Source organism: Schistocerca serialis, chromosome 7, assembly GCF_023864345.2.
Source record: "Schistocerca serialis cubense isolate TAMUIC-IGC-003099 chromosome 7, iqSchSeri2.2, whole genome shotgun sequence".
Lineage (NCBI taxonomy): Eukaryota > Metazoa > Arthropoda > Insecta > Orthoptera > Acrididae > Schistocerca > Schistocerca serialis.
In genome coordinates, this window is record NC_064644.1 from 612418067 (window position 1) to 612435541 (window position 17475).

General features: G+C 38.8%; 1 protein-coding gene across 1 annotated transcript in view; it reads left to right on the forward strand.

Moving 5' to 3' along the window:
- Positions 1-17475, forward strand: part of LOC126413295 (uncharacterized) — a 640882-nt gene that overhangs the window by 283971 nt on the left and 339436 nt on the right. Inside the window, exon 12 of the mRNA XM_050083195.1 lies at positions 1581-1687. Within this exon, the coding sequence (XP_049939152.1) occupies positions 1581-1687 (107 nt within the window). The remainder of the gene's footprint in view (positions 1-1580; positions 1688-17475) is intronic.

Below are 17475 nucleotides of genomic sequence, written 5' to 3' on the forward strand. Positions count from 1 at the left end.
CAATATGCTTGGGACAACAGTACATTTTCAGGCGGACAAACTTTCGAAATTACAGTAGTTACAATTTTCAACAACAGATGGCACTGCAAGTGATGTGAAAGATATAGAAGACAACACAGTCTGTGGGTGCGCCATTCTGTACGTAGTCTTTCTGCTGTAAGCGTGTGCTGTTCACAATGTGCAAGTGTGCTGTAGACAACATGGTTTATTCCTTAGAACAGAGGATTTTTCTGGTGTTGGATTTCCACCGCCTAGAACACAGTGTTGTTGCAACAAGACGAAGTTTTCAACGGAGGTTTAATGTAACCAAAGGACCGAAAAGCGATACAATAAAGGATCTGTTTGAAAAATTTCAACAGGCTGGGAACGTGACGGATGAACGTGCTGCAAAGGTAGGGCGACCGTGTACGGCAACCACAGAGGGCAACGCACAGCTAGTGCAGCAGGTGATCCAACAGCGGCCTCGGGTTTCCATTCGCCGTGTTGCAGCTGCGGCCCAAATGACGCCAACGTCCACGTATCGTCTCATGCGCCAGAGTTTACACCTCTATCCATACAAAATTCAAACGCGGCAACCCCTCAGCGCCGCTACCATTGCTGCACGAGAGACATTCGCTAACGATATAGTGCACAGGATTGATGACGGCGATATGCATGTGGGCAGCATTTGGTTTACTGACGAAGCTTATTTTTACCTGGACGGCTTCGTCAATAAACAGAACTGGCGCATATGGGGAACCGAAAAGCCCCATGTTGCAGTCCCATCGTCCCTGCATCCTCAAAAAGTACTGGTCTGGGCCGCGATTTCTTCCAAAGGAATCATTGGCCCATTTTTCAGATCAGAAACGATTACTGCATCACGCTATCTGGACATTCTTCTTGAATTTGTGGCGGTACAAACTGCCTTAGACGACACTGCAAACACCTCGTGGTTTATGCAAGATGGTGCCCGGCCACATCGCACGGCAGACGTCTTTAATTTCCTGAATGAATATTTCGATGATCATGTGATTGCTTTGGGCTATCCGAAACATACAGGAGGCAGCGTGGATTGGCCTCCCTATTCGCCAGACTTGAACCCCTGTGACTTCTTTCTGTGGGGACACTTGAAAGACCAGGTGTACCGCCAGAATCCAGAAACAATTGAACAGCTGAAGCAGTACATCTCGTCTGCATGTGAAGCCATTCTGCCAGACACGTTGTCAAAGGTTTCGGGTAATTTCATTCAGAGACTACGCCATATTATTGCTACGCCTGGTGGATATGTGGAAAATATCGTACTATAGAGTTTCCCAGACCACAGCGCCATCTGTTGTTGAAAATTGTAACTACTGTAATTTCGAAAGTTTGTCTGCCTGAAAATGTACTGTTGTCCCAAGCATATTGCAACAAACGGTGTATTTCTATTGCTGCTCGTTTAGTTTTTATTGCCATTTCAAATATACCGGTCATTTTTGAAACACCCTGTATCATCATCCATAAGACTGCAATGGATAATTTGGTTTCCTACTAGGCAGAGGAAAACATCAGTTTTGAATAGAATCTTCTTTCTGTTATTTTTTGCTTATGTACTATCACAGGGCTGTATTTGGAGTTGAAGAAAAAAGTCACATTGGGCACATGAAAGCTGTGAAACAGTCCGTATTAGATGGTACCAGCAAGTGGTCAGCAAAAATAGCCATAACAGGTTTGTTGTTATGACAGACTACTGTGCTGCCTTCATTTATGCTTCCCTTTTGCCTTTTCTTCCCAAGACACCTGCATCTACCCTGGGTAAAGATATCTCAAAGCAGGCCTTCTTGTTTAACGGAACAATAAAAACAATTTTTGATGTGGCTTATAATTCTTGCATTGGCAGTTAATTTTATTCCTCCTGTCATCAGAATTTGCATAAGAAGTGCGTGGAGATGAGACTGATTGCTATCTCTCTTACCTAGGTTATTGTGCCACGAGATATTTGCAGGTATCATAACTTCACACTGCTGCAAATAAGATTTTATATACTTATAGTGCTGAGCAATTCTTCCTATTACATTAAAGCAAAGCAGCTGCTGTTCAGAAAGGGAAAGCAAGATGCTGTTTTGTCATATCCTTACCCACTGTGCATTTCCCCCTCCCCCCCATGATGTGGAATGTGTGTTTGCCCTAGTCTCCTTATGTTAGGAATTAAAATGACTGTTCTATTACTGGCAGATGCTATTGTGATGCAATGACAACATATTTCCATTAGTAATATTCTGGAACAGATATTAGCATTTTTTGCTGTCCTTATCCTGCATGAGAGACAGCAAGTTCATTAGAATGATTATAAGCTCATGAAGAACATTTTTTTGCACAAGCATATAATAAAATTAGAACATTTTAGCTCAGTCATTTTAATTCCAGACTACTATTTCAGCTGAATGCTCACTGTCCCTTGCAGTGCCACATTTCCTCTTGTTATGCTTTCCAGATGCCCGGATTGTCAGTTCATTTACTTTCATTTCTTCATTTTTGTATTGATGTGGTTTTGTTCTTTGGTGTGTATTTTTATATTTCCACAGAAACACCTTTTCAGTGGATCCTGACACACACATTGATTCAATCGAACAGGCCGAAGAAATGGTATTAGAGGGAACATCCAAATGGTCTTGCAAGATCGCTATCACAGGTATCACGGCCACAACATGAAACAAAAATAATGCAACCATTAAAAAAATTGAAAGTGAAAGCAAACCCCCAAAGTCGTGGAACCTGCACTCTTCTTCCTTTAGAAAAACAAATATTATATCCTAAGGATTTACAGTCTCACCCTTCTATAGCAACATATGCCTCACTGATAAGTTTCACAAATAGACACTTCTCACCTACAGCCTCCATATTCTCTGCCTTTATTTTTCTTACTAGTCTTCTGTATATAAATCTTCAGGTGTTGTTCTCTGTTGAAAATGTAGCTTTGCCAGCTTCCTTAGGCATATGTGTAATTGCAGCAAACAGTTTTCTGTCTTAGATGCTTACTTCATTCACATGTCTGTGGGAACATTTAAGGATATAATCAGGCAGAACTACCTAAATGCATTTCATTGTCATTGCTTAAATGTCCTTTGTCCCAGATGTAGGTATTATTTTAGTTTTTATTACAATAATGTAAATTCAGGATTGGAAATAATAAACAACCACTCACCTGTAGCTGATTGATGCAGGGTGCAGAGATATAAGTAAACAGCAGGGAGGCTTTACTAACTTTCAAGCAGCCATTCTTTTTGTAGTTTAAGTTTACAAATTAACATACATAACTCACAGACAGCTCCAGCCACCTGTTGTTGCAGTGACGTGTGTGTGTGTGTGTGTGTGTGTGTGTGTGTGTGTGTATGTGTGTGTTGTGTGTGTGTGGAGGGAGCGAGAGAGAGAGAGAGAGAGAGAGAGAGAGAGAGAGAGAGATCATGTACAAGGAGTGACAGCATTCAACTTAATAGAGTGTCCCTGCTGTTATATGTGTTCCGCATACCACACATCAATCGGCTACAGGTAAGTTGTTGCATTTTTTTTATTATTTAATTCTGTATTGTATATTAAAATATGAAATTCATGAGACCAATAACACTGAGAAAGTCCTTCATTCACATTTAATACAACAGCCTTGAAATTTGTGAAGATAATATCAGTGACACTTCAGTGATTTGCAGCCACAATGAAATTTTGTTGGCATGAGTTAATATCATTTAGTAGATAGTATTATTTACTGTCAAGAGCCGCTGGTAGAATGTGTTTACTGATCAGCCAGTTTCAGTCCATAGACCATCATCAAGTTCACAAAAACATTTATAACACCTTACTAGGTGACAAAATCAGTGGCATCAGATAATAAAATCCATGACTTCATCATTGTTGTCAAATAGTAAATCCATATTACTCTACTGATGTTTAACATAATGTGAATGAATACACTGTTGTGCACATTTTTGTGATTGACAATGTTATTTTCTATCTGACAACAGTGACAAATTCAGGGATTTTATTGTTTGATACCATTATGTTATCATCTAGTATATTTTTGTGGATCTGATGATGAAACTGGTTGCTCAATAATGAAATTTTATCAGCAGGTTTATTGATATTCTTCAAATATGTGTGAGTTGTGGGACACAACCTTCTTAAAATATCATTTAGAACTTGCACACAAGTTAATCATAAATTTGGGATTTCTGATAGTGTCTCTGCCCATCTTAACTGGAGATGAGGAGGGTATCAGTAATATAATTTCAAATGATATTGTGCAGGTGGAATTCTAAGAATTGTTTGTTCCACTGTTGTCAGTTGGTGTGTTTGACTATCATTACAAAACACACTCATAAGTAGAACTTGGTAGTAATCAGTCAGGAGATTTGATTGTCGTTGTTGTTATTATGTCAAATTGAAATTATGTTCACACTACTTGGGTGTTATTCAGCAGCAGTATTGAACATTTGTCTCTGCATCCCTCACTAATAACTGAGCAAGATACAGAATTTTTCTGTGTGAATGAAGACTACGTTCCCAGTATTGTTCTTAGTATGTTTGTGCTTTGGACCACACTTAAGTGCAAATTTTGTTTCCATTTATCTCTTTAGCAGACAGAATTATATGTATTATTACCGTTGGTCTCTTTACATGCACAAAAAGATATTTAATGAAATGGAATGTTGTAAACAGTGACCTCACAGTAATAACTTAAATGTTTCTGTGAATGTGGTTTTTTGAAGCTACATGGAGGTCACAGAAGAAAGCAAAAAGGGGAAAACCTCATAAGAAATTGGTACCCCTAAAATGTTTTCTTCAAGAGAGAAGCAAAACCACTTTCAGATGTTAATGTTTTTACACGTTTTTATGTTCTCTTTTGAGGATAATGCCCATTTTGAGCTTAGAAATACTGAAATGCATTTAGCTTAGTTCTGGTTAGGTGATATAACTGTAGACAGAAGTTTAACTTTACACATTTGACATACTTTGTATTGTTTCCTGTTGGCTTGTAGAAAATAATCCTTACAAAGTAAGCATGTTACATGCATTCATTAAACTTACAGGCCTGGTAGCTACAGTACACATTAATACACATGTGAAAAATGCATATACAGTTTTTATGCCACTGTAGTTTTTTTTTTATAGATGTAGTCACTAAATGAAATATATAACCTGAAATGAATGTAAAATGTGTATTTTACATTCTCATTTCAGTTAAACAGTCAAACATACAGATTAGTGGACAGTCTTTTTAAGCTGCGCAATTAATAAACTTTTAGTGGTATTCACTCTCACAGTCACAAGTCTGTTAACATATTAGCTGAAATGTTCACAGTAATGAATGAAGATTTGGCATTCTTATTACAAAAAATTTTAATCAGTTGGCAATATGTTGAAAATAACTTTATCTAAATCTTTCATTTCCTTGATTCTCCTAACATGCATGATCAGTCTTTAATGCACACACTTATTGTGCTGCACGCATATCTCCTTGCAAAAACAATGTTTGTAACCTTCACAAAATCCCCGACATTCAGTATTCAGCAAACAGTTGTATTTGTTTTTCTTGTTTCTCTGCTGTTGTCACTTCTGCTTTTTTGAGGCTGTGAGCAGCTGTACAAAAGTGAGGCACATACATATTTGACAATTGCTCCACCCAGTCTCTTACCAAAGTATTCATATTTATGTCCTCTACCTATCAGTTTCCCCTGTATGTCATTTCCAGCAACATGCACCGTCCACTTGTTCCTGTCTAATTATAATATCTCACACTGTTTCCTCTGACAATTTTCTTGTTATTGTGCACTTTTGCCTCTGACTACTAACTTCTCAAATTTTAAGTGTCAGTTGTCAGATCGTAATATACCAAAGGTATACAGGAGACAAAGAATCTTGATAGTACAATGGGAGCTGTATTTTTTAAAAACTTCCTGGCAGATTGAAATTGTGTTTTTACATAATATTCCATTTTGTATTGTTGCTTTATATACAATAATTTTGATCCATGACAAATGTTTGGCCACCATTCATGACTGAAAATGGAACAAAGAACAAACAAAATTGAGTTGGTAGGTGACACATTGGAAGTGGTCTCTCATCTTTACAAATAATTTCAATGTTTTTACATGTTGTGTTGTGGTTTATTTAATTTTTATTTTGGTTGTGCAAGTATTTTCAAAGTATTTGATACATTGCTTTGGATGTTAAGGTTGGAGTTTGCATTTGTAAATGTATATTATTTCAATTGTTTCATGATTTTTTATTGCATTGTTGCTTACAACTGTTGTTCTAATATTAACATACAAAATTGTGCTGCTTACATTGCATGTTAATATACAAACAGCTTTCATTTACTAAATATGCATGTATTGGCATTTATAGTAATTTCCATGCTACTAGAAAATCATTGTCCACTTCATTTATAGTGTAAATAGTAATGCTTCTAGCATGAAAATTAAAGTTAGATTTAATTAAATTGTCATCTTTGTAGGTCATTTGTTACCAAAAAATCATAATTTATAATAGTACTGATATTTTACTTTTATACAATTATCAAACATGTGCATGAAATCAGTTGTGTGAAATCCTTAGCACTTTTACAAAATAATTTTAAATGCCATAAATTGATGTGTCCTGGGTGTAAATAACCTACTTTACAGTAGGCCTCCTATTTCCTTGTAATCACTGCACTACATGGAAGAGTGAACTACCTGCTTTTCCTCTTGATAAGTACGTGCTTGGCGTACTGTTGTTAAAAATCACAACAAATCTACATATCTGATATTAATAAAGTCTTTGCTGATATGTGTAGTGAGTTCAGATGTAAGTATTACCATCTCAGTATGTTTGTGAAAGATATATGCTTCAAGACCAAGTTTTCAATCTATCATTTGTCATACTTGTCTACAATTGAACAAGATGGCTTCTGAATAGACAAACAGCGTGAAGTAGCCATAGAAAAAACCAGTTCCAGAAAAAATCTACAGCATTTTTAGTGTTTTCTATTACACTTCTGAAATGTTATACATTGTCGCATTAATATTTTCACCCAGCTGCAAGTGTGGAGAGTGGTCTGTACCAGTAGTTGTCCAGGAGAGTGGGACAGCAGTATGTTGTTTGTGTTAACCTGGCTTGATTTATCATTTCAGGCACCTACATTTTCTGATCTATATTTACCATGATTTCTCTAAGCCACAGGCATCACGAGAGATATAGCAGAATCTGTGGACATATTCTTCAGTGAGCATCATTTTTTTTGTTTGCTTCTGTTTATAATACAATGTTAAAACTATCAAATGAAATGAGTTATTTTTTAAGGTGTATAGCCATGTAGAACAAACTCAGAAGGTTATTAGGTGGTAAAATGTAAAAGTTATGTAAAAAATATAACACTGAGGCAGTTTTGTTAAAAAAATATTTTTTTAGTTCTTCTTCTCTTTTAGCAGAAGTATAAAATTGATAATTTTGTCTTCCCATAATCATACTGTGAAATTACATTGTCAGTAATTATGGCTAGTGATTAGGTAGCTAATTATTTTCATACAAATGAATGTACAATAAAGAGAAAATTAGTTGTGTGATTAGATTTAATCATTATGAGATCACTCATGTTTTTCCCTGACCGGGGTAACAAATCTGCATTGCTTTTCTGGTATTCGTATGCATTTGGCACTTCTCTGATTTTATTCCAGTTGCTTAGGAACTTCAATCCTATGTGCTGGCATAAAACACAAACCAATAGGCCATACTGTTATATTCCTTACCCCTGGCGACAAGTTGTTTAGACATTCTCAAATCAGTTGTTTCCTGGAAAATGTTGTTTGAAAAGCATTCACCTAGAAAAGATACTAATTTTTATATAAAATTAGAAGAAAAAACAGAGTTTCCTTAATCTTTACATTGGCAACATGTGTGCTCTTCTATTATTTTCCATGCCATGTTGATATTTAATTCTCACATTGTCATAAATGTTACTTTCACTGAGTATTAGTTGCAGCTTTAGTATGTTCTGAGTACTGAAAAACTTTCAAGTTGAATCACAGTTCAGAATTCACATGAAACTCATATGCCCAATATAAATGGCTGGGAAAGCTGCTTCTGAGATCGGAAGAACATAAGACCATGCAACCTCCAGCTGCATAATCCTCACTAGAGGACATCAGTATTTAAACCAGCCATGTGGTTGTTAGCTGCTTTACTTTTTACGCCACAATAATCCAGAATCGAATTTTACACCTTATTTTCTTATTACATACATGTATTTTTTTATTTTTTTGCTCACCTTTATTCTCTGGAAATAGGAAGTTCCAAATGTCTCCTCCAGTTGGTCAGTTGCCATGGTCTCATTCTCTAGGCACTGAAATCAGCAGTGCTCACAAGGGAATAGTCCTCCTTTTCACGTTGAAACTCATTTCAATTTTTTATTTAATTTTTCACTTGTAGGCACCTGTATGGGCATCAGTATAGAAAGGTTTAACTGCTGATATGAACTGGGAATAGTTTTGATATTTTTTGAATGCTTTTGCACTTAAAACTGTCTGGTGTAGAACCATGTGATTCACACTTTCATGTCACAGCTTTGAATAATCAATTGAAAACAATCAAAAGATAAACAACTTTTCATACAGATGTATATACGAGGGGCATTTGGAAAGTCCATGCAAAGTCAGAGAAATGACATCACCGGCACATATCAAGGTCATTTATAGTTAGTAGTATCTTTGGAAAGAATACACACCAAGTTCTTTGTGTTTGGCATTTGTGTGAACCAAGGTAGTCGAGTGATTGTCAAAAAATTGGACGAAGAAGAATTTCATGTGGTGATTAAACATTACTTTATGAAAGGCAAAATGCCTCAGGAGACTAAAGAGAAGCTTGATAAACATTACGGTGACTCTGCACCTTCAATTAGAACAGTTTATAAGTGGTTTCAAAATTTTCGGAGTGGCCATATGGGGACAAGTGATGCTGAACTTTCTGGACGCCCTGTGGAGGTTACGACTCCAGAAATCATTGATAAAATCCATGATATGTTGATGGATGGCAGAAGAGTTAAGGTGCTAGTGCTGTGGGTATCTCAAATGAATGGGTACATAATATTTTGCGTAAACATTTGGACATGAGAAAGCTATCCACAAGATGGGTTCCGCAATTGCTCACACTTGACCAAAAACGGAATCATGTGCAGTGTTTCAACGATGGTTTGCAGTTGTTCAGAAAGAATCTGCAGGACTTCAAGCATCGTTTTGTCACTGTGGGTGAAACATGGATACATTACTATACTCCTGAGACCAAACAATAATCTAAACAATGGGTTACCAAGGGAGAAGACCAGTCCTTCGGCCGGAAAGGTTATGGTGACTTTCTTTTGGGATTCGCACGGGATAATACTCATTGAGTATCTGGAAAAGGGTAAAACTATTACAGGTGCATATTATTCATCGTTACTGGACTGTTTGAAAACCGTGCTGCGAGAAAAACGCCGGCGATTGGACCGCAAAAAAGTCCTTTTCCATCACGACAATGCACCAGAACACACCTCAGCAGCTGTGGTCGTAAAATTTATGGAAATAGGATTCCAACTCATTTCACATCCCCCATAATCTCGAGATTTGGCTCCCTCGGACTATTATTTGTTCCCCAATTTGAAGAAATGACTGGCGGGAAAAAGATTTTATTCAAACGAGGAGGTGATTGCAGCAATGGCCGAAGTGTATAAGTCTAAAAGGAGACTATGTCGAAAAATAAAAAAGGTTTACCCCAAACATGCAAGTAGTTCATATTTTTGCCCGGACTTTTCAAATGCCCCTTGTAGTTTTTGTTTTCTTGGATAGATAATTGTCAACAAATATAGAAATAACCTTAGGCATGCCCCCGAATTGTGTTTTGGTACCCTTGCTATTCATGTCATATGTCCGTGATCTGGCAGACAATGTTGGGTATAACCTCAGACTTCTTTTGTGGGCAAACCAGTTATCATAATGAACCACTAGCTGAAAATTAGCACGAATATTGCTAAGATTTCATAATGGCTCAAAGATTGGTATCGTGCTCTAAACCTTTAAAAGTTTAGAATTATGACTTTTACAAATTGTAGAAATACACTATCTACAGCATCAGTGTGTTATAATTGGAATCAGTAAAGTCATACAAATACCAGATTGCAGTTGTTTGTAGGCATATGAAATGGAAAGATTACAATGGTGTCATGGCTAAAGCAGATGCAGACTTCGGTTCATTGGTAGAATACAAGAAAAATGTGATCTGTCTGCAAAGGGAACTGCTTACAAGGCGTGTGTGCAACTTGTCTTAGAATGTTGTGTAAGTGTTTGGCCCTAATACCACAGGGAAGGGCACATTAATGGTGACAGATTTGATTCACTCATGGAAGAATGTCTTGATAATTCTGAGAAATCTGAACTGGCAGATGCTTGAAGATAGACACCAACTATCTCATGAAAGCCTGCATAGAAAATTTCAAGAACCAGTATCAAGTGAGGAAGCCAGGAATATGGTACAAGGCCCCCCCCTCCCCTCACCATTAATGTTTCACTCCAATAATTATTGGAGGGACTAGATTAGGTGAATTACTGAATACACAGAGACATTTAAACACTCATTCTTCCCACACTCCCCATACAAGTGGATCAGGAAGAAACACTAATACATGGTACTATGGGAAATATCCCCATAATGCACTGCACAGTGGCTTGCAGAGTGTAGTTGTAGATCTGTAAGATGTTGATTGTCCTTTGTTGTTTCTGTGATATAACTGTCTAGTGTACAGGCAGGTACTGCTTTTCTGATACACTCTGACACACTGTCATCATATTCTCCCCAGATTTTGCTAGTGATCATAACATTTTGCCACTGCTGATAGTTCTGAGGTGGACAACACATTTTATTATGAAGAAGAGCTGTATTTCAGTGATACTCTCACATGCATCAACAATGTAAGCATCATAGCTACATCATGTATATTTACACTGATCAGCCAGAACATTCTGGCCAACTGCCTTATAGGTGGTACATCCAGTTATGGCATGGATAACAGCGACAATGCATCATGGCACAGAAGCAATTAGACCTAGGTAGGTTCCTGGAGGGAGTTGGCGCCACACTTGCATACCCAAGTCATGTAATTACCGTAAATTTCAGGGAGGGGGGTGATGAGCTCTGATGCCACGTTCAGTGACTTTCCAAATGTGTTCGATCGCCATCATGCTCCTGGCCTTTTGACATGGCACATCTTGTTGAAAAATGCCACTGCTGTCGGGAAACGTGATCGTCTTGAAGGGACTTGGAAATAAAAGCCTTGTATTAGCATGAGGTAATTAGTTACCACAGTAAAATCAATTGGATCATCCCTAAGATTGGCAACAAAGCAATCACAGTAATACTTTCTCATAGGAAGTGACAGACCTGAAAGGTAGATGTATAGGCCATGCAGTGATTTATCACACAATGCAGTGTCATTACGTAATGCTGCACTTGTACACTCCTGGAAATTGAAATAAGAACACCATGAATTCATTGTCCCAGGAAGGGGAAACTTTATTGACACATTCCTGGGGTCAGATACATCACATGATCACACTGACAGAACCACAGGCACATAGACACAGGCAACAGAGCATGCACAATGTCGGCACTAGTACAGTGTATATCCACCTTTCGCAGCAATGCAGGCTGCTATTCTCCCATGGAGACGATCATAGAGATGCTGAATGTAGTCCTGTGGAACGGCTTGCCATGCCATTTCCACCTGGCGCCTCAGTTGGACCAGCGTTCGTGCTGGACGTGCAGACCGCGTGAGACGACGCTTCATCCAGTCCCAAACATGCTCAATGGGGGACAGATCCGGAGATCTTGCTGGCCAGGGTAGTTGACTTACACCCTCTAGAGCACGTTGGGTGGCACGGGATACATGCGGACGTGCATTGTCCTGTTGGAACAGCAAGTTCCCTTGCCGATCTAGGAATGGTAGAACGATGGGTTCGATGACGGTTTGGATGTACCGTGCGCTATTCAGTGTCCCCTCGACGATCACCGGTGGTGTACGGCCAGTGTAGGAGATCGCTCCCCACACCATGATGCCGGGTGTTGGCCCTGTGTGCCTCGGTCGTATGCAGTCCTGACTGTGGCGCTCACCTGCACGGCGCCAAACACGCATACGACCATCATTGGCACCAAGGCAGAAGCGACTCTCATCGCTGAAGACGACACGTCTCCATTCGTCCCTCCATTCACGCCTGTCGTGACACCACTGGAGGCGGGCTGCACGATGTTGGGACGTGAGCGGAAGACGGCCTAACGGTGTGCGGGACCGTAGCCCAGCTTCATGGAGACGGTTGCGAATGGTCCTCGCCGATACCCCAGGAGCAACAGTGTCCCTAATTTGCTGGGAAGTGGCGGTGCGGTCCCCTACGGCACTGCGTAGGATCCTACGGTCTTGGCGTGCATCCGTGCGTCGCTGCGGTCCGGTCCCAGGTCGACGGGCACGTGCACCTTCCGCCGACCACTGGCGACAACATCGATGTACTGTGGAGACCTCACGCCCCATGTGTTGAGCAATTCGGCGGTACGTCCACCCGGCCTCCCGCATGCCCACTATACGCCCTCGCTCAAAGTCCGTCAACTGCACATACGGTTCACGTCCACGCTGTCGCGGCATGCTACCAGTGTTAAAGACTGCGATGGAGCTCCGTATGCCACAGCAAACTGGCTGACACTGACGGCGGCGGTGCACAAATGCTGCGCAGCTAGCGCCATTCGACGGCCAACACCGCGGTTCCTGGTGTGTCCGCTGTGCCGTGCGTGTGATCATTGCTTGTAAAGACCTCTCGCAGTGTCCAGAGCAAGTATGGTGGGTCTGACACACCGGTGTCAATGTGTTCTTTTTTCCATTTCCAGGAGTGTAGTATTACCTTCTACATTAATTAATGTATTGCAGAATCAGAATTCTTTCTTCAGTTGAGAAGTACTGACAGATAGCTCACAATGAACCAAATTGTGAAAGTAATATCCATGTTGTTACTTGGATTTCAGAGTTTGTTCAGCATCCAAACAGTATGTAATGCCAGTTAAATATCCTCAGTATTGCCGTCATTAATATTGAAACTCTGATGGTTATCAAACTAGAATAATATGCTGAACAAAGATGGATGGCAGTTGAACATGTTCAAATCCTTAGAAGCCATACGTCTCTTTATTATATAAATATGTCAGGTCTCGAACAAGGCTGCCTGAAGGGCGACATTAATTGTTTTTCCAGAATAAAAATAAATATCACATGTATTTCTATAATCCATTGGTAAAAATGTGTTACATGTTTCTTGTATCTATATCAATCCAATAGTGGACTCGCATTTGGTAGAATGACAGTTCAACACTCTGTCCAACCATCCAGATATATTTTTCTGTGATTTCCCTAAATCAGTTAAGGCAGATGCTGGGATGTTCCTTTGAAAAGGTCACAGTCAGTTTCTTTTCTCATCCTCCGACAACCCAAATTTGAGCTCAGTCTCTGATGACCTCTAGGACATTAAACTCTAATCTCTATTTTATATCAGCCCAGAATTTAGAACAACTTATCCCTCCCTCCATCAGCAGCACACCTTCTGTTAACACATTTGTAATTTCTGTCTGTCGGTTCCCCTAATGAATAAGTTACTTGAAAATCACCACCAAAGTAATGAGATTCGCTATATCCCCCCACCCCTCTTCTCTCTCTCTCTCTCTCTCTCTCTCTCTGTGTGTGTGTGTGTGTGTGTGTGTGTGAGAGAGAGAGAGAGAGAGAGAAAGTGCATTCTTTTTGCGACTGATAAGTATGCCTCTAACTTTAATTTCTGAATTTTTATATTTACAATTTATCCAGTATTTTGGCCAAAAAAAACAAACCATTATCAGAGTAAAGATGGGAGACTACTAGTAGCTTGTCTTACCTGCTTGCCCCTATTTGTATAGATTTGAGGGTATAACAGACAAGTAAAACGAAAATGGTAAAAAAAGGAAATCATCAAAACCATTACAATTGTTAGTAGTGGAACACACTATGACTAAGTTACTGCTGCAGCTGATCCCAACTCCCTTTCACTAATATCATAGTCATATTTTTAGATATGGTGTTATACTTCAATTAAGTTAACTCAATAATAAACACTTATGCGATTCTAGTGGGAGACGGGGCACGGGGCAGTTGGCAACCAGTCACAGGTTTCTGTTGACTGCCACGTGCATGCTGTGCTGCTTGTTTTGTACGTACATGCAGAGACTTATCAATTGCTATAAAAGAATTTTATAGCACAAATAAATGGCTAGCAATGCTGCCCCAACAGCATTGCAGTCTGTTAGTCACATAGTTATTTTATCTGAGCTATAACTAGGTTTATAAAACTTCATTTGCTCACAGAAAGTCAGCAGTTAAAATAATAAATCTACATGCTTATTTTCCATCTTTCTTTTTGTCAAGAAACATTGTATAAACTCTGGTACAAGATTATCTGTGTCTAAATATTTGCAGTTATTGCTGTCATCTTTGTTTCCTGTGGAGCAATTGTGGATTTAATTAGAAATCAGATAAAATCATATTTACTGATCTATTTACAGCCTTCTTGAGGGTAGGTAGTAACAAAAATTTATGTGTTTGATAACAATGATCAGGCATTGTTGCTGCACCAACAATATACAACCTGTGAATCTGTTAACCATATTCTTCCAGTGTCATCAGCATGATATTCTGACTGAATAGTGTCTGCAATGACATTTTTATTAGTGCAACAAATGAATGTATACTCCCATTAATTCTTTATTTGGGGATTATCCATAGTGCTGCTTCACAAATTTTTACCTCTCCAGAATTGGGTGAACGACATGGTGTTTTCTGTAAGATATTAAAATATTATTTACTTTATCATATGCGGCATTTACAATACAGTGAAAGTCAGTAAAATAAGCAGATATCCCTTTATTGAATCTGTGCTCACAAATGTTTTGCTACCTATAATTATTCCAGTGGGTTTGATTAATGGTTTGCTTGTGGGTGTTCTGCCAAGTTCTTGAAATATTGTGGATAAAATGGAAACAACAGGTGATCCAGCCCTAGCTGAGTTCTTCAGGTACTGCGAGTGGAGCTCTCATATTATAAAATTTGTCTGTATTCTCAATGCAGTTTCTTTATATCTTCCAACATCAATAACTACTTTTGGAGTATGTTGAGTTTTCAGTTTACACTGAGGTGGAATACCTCCTAATATCCTGTTGGACTCCTTTTGCCCGGCATAGTGCAGCAACCTGATGTGGAATGGACTCAACAAGTTGTTAGAAGCCTGCTGCAGAATTATTGAGCCCAGGAGAGACACTGCAGGCGATGTGCAGTTAGAAAAGGCACTCTCATTGGTCTTCTGTTGCCATAGCCATTTCATTCCCTTCCCTTTTTCTCCTGTTGTTCTGATACTGCCCACAGTATTTGAGATAGTATTGGCTCACACAGTCTCACACATCATTTGGTGTGCCAGCCATTCGTGTAGTGGTAATCCCATAGTAATATGTTGTAACACATAAATTACTTCTTGTTCATTGTACACATTGGCAACTAATTTTTTACAAAAAAAATAGTTTACCCTCTCTCTCATAGTACCTAAATAAGTCTGTTGATTATATCCAATGATTCCTTTGACACTATGGAGAAGTTAGATAACTGATCATATGAGTAATACACAGAAAGTGCCTGTCCTATGATTAAAGTACCCCCTGCCCCCCTCCACACACACACACACACACACACACACACACACACACACACACACACACAAAGTATTTTTTGAAGTAGAAGGAACCTGTTTGTGACACGTGAAAATTTGTGCCGGACCAGGACTCTAACCTGTATTTCCTGCTTAATGCAAATGGTCACATTAACACTTTGGCTGCATGTGCACATCTCAAGGGCTTTCCCAAACCTCCATATGTCACATTGTCCACAACTCTTGCACTCATGATTGTGTGATTCCATTACAAGTAGAGACAAAAATTTGTTGTTGTCATTTTAGCCAATCACGGCATGTATAATAAATACATCATTGATGATTACAATGTCTGTGTTTATACCGTCTCTGTATCTTTACATTACACTGTTCTTGATGGTTACAGTTGTTGTGAATATTAAAAAATCAATTTGCAATTTACGAATACATATTGACATTAGTTGTTTGAGACACATGACATTTTGTGCTGTGGTCACCTCAACCATTTTGGCTATCCATGCATGCCTACAGGACCAATCCAACCTCCATATGTCACATTCTCCACAACTCTTATGCTAACATATTTCATGAATATTTTATTATTGCCATTTTCGCCCATTGAGGCATATGCAGGGTGTTTCACAGTTCATGTTTCACACTTCTAGAAGTTTTAGAGGGGATTTAGTAGGTCAAGTTTTAAACAGGAATCATTGTCATGAAATGTCATCCAATAACAGAAAAGAGTATCAAAGTTATAGGCGCCAGCACTTGTAAATGTATGTATGTACAGAATGACTCCGTGATGACATTACAAACTTTCTAGGATGATGGAGAAGGATAACTGTACCAGTTTGAGGTAAGGGTCTGTGTACCGAAAATGAGCAAGTAAAAAGTTATAAGCAAAAACTGTTCTGATACCTCAGACGGTGAAACACATGCAACAGTACTGTTGTTTCTAAGATTGTAGGGTAGGCAACTTTCAGATGTGGTAATATGAACCAAAACAAGAAAATATGTCCAGTAAACATGGGCTCTAAAATGCACACTTTAAGAGCTGTGAGCACTTGTTCAATGGAGGAGATGTGTTTCACACTAGCAAGGGTAAGAAGGGCTTGTAGCTACTCAAGTATATCTTTTAGAGTGCACATTCACTGCACATTTTCTCTTGTCTTGATCCATACTACTGCCTCTGAAAGTTGCATATCCTAAATTTTTAGCAAAATAGTACTGGTACATGCATTTCATTATCAGAGGTATCAGAATGATTTTCGCCTGTAACTTTTTACTAATTCATTTCTGAACTAGGGACCTTTACCTCATATTGATACACTTATCCATCTCCATTATCCTTGAAAGTTTGTAAGATCATCATGGAATCACCCTGTAGATCCATACATTTACAGGTGCCACTGCCTGTAACTTTGACACTCTGTAGCGTAATTGGGTGACATTTACAGAAAAATGTGATCTACTAAGTGCCCTCTACTACCTCTAGAAGTGTATTGTAACATGAATTGTGAAACACCCTGTATATGAAGGCATTTTGAAAAGTAAAGATACAATGGCTCGCAGTCCTTAAATAGAACATTTATTTAGAAAATGTCAGTTACATCTTATTAACTGGATTATTTGTTATTTTTCGACATAATCACCCCCGTTATCCAAACATTTGTTAAGTTGGTGCACAAGCTTTTGAATCCCACACTCATAGAAGGTTACCGCCTGTTGTCGGAACCACGTTTCAACTTCATCTTTT